Below are 6,345 nucleotides of genomic sequence, written 5' to 3' on the forward strand. Positions count from 1 at the left end.
AGAATCTACTGCCAGCAAATGTAACAGGGTGAAAGAAGGTGAGAATTGCACTATAAAAGAAGCCCCTCCCCTCTCTCTCAAGCATCTCATTTTCTCCTTGTAGCCTTGCTGTTGCCTTGTATCTAGCTCCTTCCATGCCTCTCCTTTCCCTTGAGCCTTAGCCCCTCTCTTCTTTGTAGTTCTCTCCCATTGGGAAGCTTTCCTAGCTTCCAGAACCAAGATCTTCCCTTCTTTTCCCATTTTCTCATATTTTTTCCCTCTTCACTCGGGAGCTCCATTCATGTATGGCTTGTTTTAGGATCTGTTATGAGGAAATTCTCTACCCTTTAGGGCGACCTCATTCCAATATGTACTATGGAAGCAACCCCTTCAGTAAGAGAAATCGTTGCCTTTTCCTATTGCTCAAGTCGCTCATGGACTGTTTTGGTACCCGATCGTAAAACGGCCATAACTTCTTGCTCCCTACTCCGTTTTGGTTGAAACCTATTTCAAAATCTTCGTCTCTTTGAGCTCTATCCATTTATGTCTTTAGTTCCATGTTCTGATTTGCTGAGAAAATGTTACAGTGTGCAGAACAAAGTAGACTTGGATTTGGGATAGTTTTGGAGTCTGTTACTAAAATGGTCCCAACTTTTCATCTCTTGTTCCATTTTTCGTGAACTATATGTCAACATTCTTGTGTTTTCAAACCCTACAAGCATGTGTTCTTTGTTTTGGGTTTTGAGGGTCAAAGGAAGAGCTATTTCCATGCTATCATAGCTGTATTTTTATTTCCAATAATTGTGGGTTCTCTTGTGTTGAGCTTTATCAAGATGATGCGACCCAACAACCCCATACGTCAGAATGTGCCCTACCAATTCAGCCCCTTCACTTCCATCCATGTAGTTCTTAGTATGAAAATTTTCTTCCAACAGAGGCTTGCTCTTACGTTTGGCACCGAACGCTTGGCAGAAATCAATGCTTCCCCTGAACCTTTCCTCTTTCCCATGTTGAACTATGATCTCACCTTTGATGTTTATATCTTTATCTTGCTTTGATTCATCTATTTTCCTTTCCCTCTTGTTCTTTTGACTCTAAGAAGTGACTAGAATTAAGCCCCCAAATTCTATGTCACAATAGTTTATTGCTATGCAATGTTGGGCATTGCTTGTCCAAATTGTGTATTGCAACATGTTCGTGCTCAATCCTTGATGACCATGAATTTTGTGGTAATGTGGGTCCATTGTTTGGCTAATGATGTGGCCTTGAAAGTCTTGGATATGCCATTGGTGACCACCCACAAGGAAGGCTTTTAAAGTCTTTAACATGCCATTGTCCACCACCACAAGGAAGGCCTAGAGGCTTTGGGCACTATGGAATGAATGTGCATCTGGACGAGGCACCTAAATAAATGTCGTAGGAATGAAGTGTGAAAAATGGTTGGCTGATGAGGAGGATGCCCATGCCCTAGTAGTACAACGTTTGAGTGTGAAGAGGAGTCACGCTGAAACAATGGTTGAAGTCGTGAAAACTTGCAGGAAGGGTGCCATCTCAGTCACGTCTAAAAGACCTAGAAACTTAACACGAAAATGCTAGCAAATCTTGAATGTTGCTTGCTACATCATCGAATCAACATTATGCGGTTAGGGATTTTGGAATTCAAGCCATATTACTGGTATGTTGATGATTTCTTAGTGGAGTTGACTTGCTTGTGTCTTTCATGAACTAGAGAAAGGTAGCTAAGAGCCATGAAAGGTGATAAGCAAACAACTGGGAGGCATCATGGTGATGATGTGATTTTCCGAAGCATGAATGTTGTTGGTGCTCCGGAAGGAAGATGTGTGACACTAAATTCAAAAAAAGATGATGTGGTGGTTACGAGAATGTGGCGCAAGTGGAGGGTGGGTAGGCATAATGGAGAAGGGAAATGCCACGGGGAGGCAATTCCTATTAGGAAATGGTGAGTGTTGGAGCTGCAAGCCATTTTCAAGCCGAGATTGCCAGTTGATTAGTGAGAACCGATGAATCAATGGGTTGCACATGGCATGGACAGAGGTGAGACAACAGGCAGTACGATGAGAGCAATGGGTGCCATGTTGATGTGGAGAGCACATATTGTGCATGCAAAATGCCATGTCGGTGATTGTGGCACATATTGTGTTCGCAAAGTAGTGCTTGCAAAAAACATTGTTGCCAACCAATCATCAAAGTTAGAGACACCCCCGAAGTAAGTTGGTATTTCGCATCCCAAAACATACACATTTGCTTGTTATTCGATATTCTTGAAACCTGAGCCAGTTTCTCAAATTTAGTTGGTGCAAAATACAGTAAAGGGTGTTTTTTTTCCAGCATTGGCGCAAAGCACCATGTCACCGTAGTCGAGCATGCATAAAGACATGTTAGCCTTGTCTTAAATGGTGGGAGCAGGAGGAGGGCCAGCCCAAAAACATCTTCGAGTACCAATAAAAAAACCTTCAACTTCAAAATTTACAAGTTTTTCGCAAGATTTTGCAAGTTTATTCACTAAAATGTAATGAAATTACACATTACAAAATCTTCTCTCCCAAAATTTCAAGGTCTTTTTCTAAATATAATAGTTCTTGGCTAGGTTTTAGCAATCGTGCCGGGGGGTTGGTTAAGGGGGTTTCACACCCGTCTGTGGACATGTGGGACCCCCAAATTGCTTGTCCGCCCTACCACCATTGTCAGAACCCATGTACACCTGGAGGGCTTTCACATCTGAAATAAATATTAAATGTGCAACACCCTTACATCAAATACATTTGGGCCAGCCGGTAAGTGTCTCAGACCTTTGACAGCTGGGCATGAGCTCGAATCCTGGGGCGGCAATTGACTGGGTGGTAGTGGGCAGTGCCTGCTTGGGCGGGGGACGAAGCCCGCCCAGCTTTTAAAACCTGTGACTAGGATACCACACGCGTTCTTTGCAATGGGTGGGAGGGGAGGGGGGCGATGGGTGTGAAAAATCCGTGAGTGTAAAAAGTGGTGTTTTTGGGAGGGGGGGCGGTGTGGTTAGTGGTATTCAGTTGTTTTAAAAGAACCTTCCAACGGCTTTGATAAGGAGGGGGGGAGATAAAGGGAGGTTCTCTTTAGGGTTTTGTAGTAGGTACTTTTTGTACCCCCCATTCTGTGTTGCTGAAAATTTAGGGTTTTGGGTAGAGTTCTTCATCTTCTTCTTCTTCATCTTCCCCTCTCTGTAGTTGCTGCTGCTGCTGTTGGTGGTGTTGTTTTTTGCTTCTGTTGCTTGCTCTTCCATGGATTCAGACCAGGGCAAGATCTTCGTAGGCGGTATCTCCTGGGAAACCACCGAGGAGAAGCTCAAGGATTACTTCAAGAACTATGGCGACGTCGTTGAAAGCGTTATCATGAAGGACCGTGCCACGGGCCGCGCCCGTGGCTTCGGTTTCGTCGCCTTCGCTGACCCTTCCGTCGCCGATCGCGTCCTTCTTGAGAAGCACTCCATCGATGGCCGCATGGTGAGTCCCTCTTGGCTTGGCTTGGCTTGCCTGCTGTTGGGAGTGTTTCGCCTGTCGGGTCGCATCCGGGCCGGGTTCTGTTTCGCTTGTAACTAGTTTAGCTGTGTCTTTAATCTATTTAGGTGGAATGCAAGAAAGCTGTCCCGAGGGAGGAGCAACAGAATTTTGCTAGGAGCAACAGCGCTGGTCCCGTGTCGGGAGGTCTAAGTAGGACTAAGAAAATTTTTGTCGGTGGATTAGCCTCGACCGTAACAGAGAACGATTTCAGGAATTACTTCGCTCAATTCGGCAATATCACCGATGTCGTTGTTATGTATGATCACAATACGCAACGGCCGCGAGGATTTGGATTCATCACCTTCGACTCTGAGGATGCAGTTGAGAAAGTTGTCCAAAAGACTTTTCACGAGCTTCACGACAAGATGGTTGAGGTGAAAAAGGCAATTCCCAAGGAGCTTTCTGCCGGTTCTGGTGGACGCAGCGGTGCGGGGGGATTTGGTCCAGGCGCTGGGGCTGGCCGTGGTGCACCTTACAACTCTGGCTATGGGCAGGGATACAATTCAAGTCCAGGTAATGCATATGGAGGTAACCGCTATGCACCGGCCCCTGCTGGCAGAGGGGGTTATCCATCGTACGGTCCGGCTGCTTATGGCACCCCTGGATATGGAGCCAGCGGTGGTTACGGAGTAGCGATGAATGGAGGATATGCAGCGAGTGGCTATGGTGGGGGAGCTGGATACCCAGCTGCCGGGGGCTATGGTGGTGGATACGGAAGCGCCCCCACCCCAACGGGATACGCAGGTGGAGCTGGATATGGCACTGCAGGGGCTCCAACAGCAGCGTACGTATCTGCCCCTGGTGGTCCAAGGAGCCCTTGGGGCAACGCTGGTACAGGATTCGCTGGTGGAGGGAGTCCAGCTGCTTATGGTGGAGCTGGTGCTATGAGTGGCTATGGAACTGCAGGTTGGGCTTCAGGCGCTGCCGGTGGTCAGGCAAGTGGTGGCGCTGCTGGATATGGAAGTGGTGGATATGGATATGGGGCTACCGATGCTGCTGGTTACAGTTCAAACGCAGGGGGCTACCCAGCTCGAGGTGCTGCAGGAGGACCAGTTGGTTATGCTGATACTTACTCCGCAGCTCAACCCTATGGAGACTCAAATTGGAGATCAGGTGAATCTCATAGCTCACCGGTTACGGCCTCTGGAGCAGGAGCTGGTGGGGGCTATGGAATGGCTACTAGTGGTACCGGAATGGGTGTTGCAGGTGGAATGGGTGCTGGAGGTGCCACTGATGCTACAGGTTATGGTGTGGCAGGTCGGCAGGCTCAACGTGGTCCTGATACTCGGTTTAGGCCATACCCTGCTGCTGGTGAACGTGCTGCCTGATTTTTCATTTTAGGCTGAGCATGTTTAATTTTCTTGAGTGTTTAAAACTCGGTCAACTCTTCTGGATCTGTGATCTTTAAGGGTCTGTCGTCAGGAATGTCTTATCCCAAACATTTCCTTGAAGGGGCTGATTACTCTGCTGAGCAGATCTAAGGGGAGTCGGGAAGTCTGCCAGTTCAGTTATTTGTGTGATTATAGTAGAGGTTATAGGACCAGTCTAGGGGCGGTTACATAGTCTATCTGATTTCTTAAACGGTCTTGCCTCCATGCATACGTATTCTTAGTATTTTGTTTGTAGACTCACTCATTTTCTTCTTATACCATTTCGTACTGCAGTCAATTGTAGGGCAAGGTTGAAACTGTCTCTGCTATTTTGAAACAATAATGGAATGTCTGGATAGTAGGAACTAGCAATATATTTTCTTTTCTTTTTTCTAGAACAAGGAGTGTTTTCTGATCATCATGGTTGAATTTGTGGACGCAGTTTCAATTTCATGTAAAGTGTCTGGCCCCTTCTTGTAACGCTATGTGGTTAACAGTGTAGAGAGGAAGTAGGTAGCATGGCAAATTAACCATAGTGTAGATAGAGAAAGCTGCATTTATCTTCGTATTTCTAGCCTTCCAGGATTCAGGACAAGCTCTGTAGGGATAAGAAGAAGCTTTCCTTTTCTTATGCCTTTTCTGGCTGAATGTGCCCTCTGTACAGGGGTTGCTGCCCAGTCATGAGAGAAGATTCAAGCTGATGGTCTGAAGTCTGGAGCGCTCCTCAGGGCTGAGATTTGGAACTATTTACTGGTAACTGGGTGATTGGGCCCCCAGGTGAACATTGTGGAACTACTCTGCACTGTAGTTCTTTAAGGAATTTAGATCATTATTAGGTGTCCCAATACAAGTTAGTAGACATAAACGAATTTTGCAAGTAGTTAAACTCATAGCTTAGTCTAGGGCTGAAGTCACGGTGTTACTTTGACCAAGAGGTGGTTTCATAGTATACCTGAGTGTTGAGAAAATCGTCTGGGTCTCCTAAGAATGGGGAACTGTACACTATTCAATTTGAAGAGCACAGGTGGGGCTTCTTATCTTTTGCGAAAATAGCTATTTAATAGGCTTTGAGTTCCCTTTTAGTGTTGAATTTTTGGTTTTGAGATAGATCATAGGCTCATGTTAAGGCTTGTATTAAACATGGGATGTTCACACGGCTGCAGATTTTCTTATTTGTTTGTGTTATAATAAGCTGTGATACGTACATTTGTTTTGAACCAACTGACACTGTTCTTGGAGTTGTCTAACCTCATTAAGTGCAAGCTTTCATTCAAAAGCCTGGAAATTCACTTCATTACCAATAAAAATTTGGAAGGATTTAGAGCTTTGATTTCGATTCAAATCCTTTTTTATTCTATGATTGACCTTGAAGCTGGGCTTTTACTCCATAGGTGTCTCTAACTTCATAGCTTCTAGGCTCTGTGCGCATATATTTAATTCACATC

At 45.6% G+C, this 6,345-nt stretch overlaps 1 protein-coding gene across 2 annotated transcripts; it reads left to right on the forward strand.

The window, feature by feature from the left end:
* The first annotated feature begins 3,018 nt into the window (after positions 1–3,018).
* Positions 3,019–6,027, forward strand: LOC147893544 (uncharacterized). 2 transcript variants are annotated; one of them, XM_087385571.1, is made up of 3 exons: positions 3,019–3,473; positions 3,596–4,841; positions 5,565–6,027. In XM_087385571.1, the coding sequence occupies exons 1-3, from the start codon at positions 3,252–3,254 to the stop codon at positions 5,582–5,584; spliced, it is 1,488 nt and encodes a 495-aa protein (XP_087241697.1). In that variant the 5' UTR covers positions 3,019–3,251; the 3' UTR covers positions 5,585–6,027. The 2 variants fall into 2 exon arrangements, with proteins under 2 accessions (XP_087241697.1, XP_087241698.1); XM_087385572.1 differs by lacking the exon at positions 5,565–6,027 and having other exon boundaries at positions 3,596–5,318.
* Positions 6,028–6,345: the final 318 nt, after the last annotated feature.

Source organism: Dipteris shenzhenensis, chromosome 15 (genome assembly GCF_047967505.1).
Source record: "Dipteris shenzhenensis isolate YYH24624 ecotype China chromosome 15, Dip_SZ_1.0, whole genome shotgun sequence".
Classification (NCBI taxonomy): Eukaryota; Viridiplantae; Streptophyta; class Polypodiopsida; order Gleicheniales; family Dipteridaceae; genus Dipteris; species Dipteris shenzhenensis.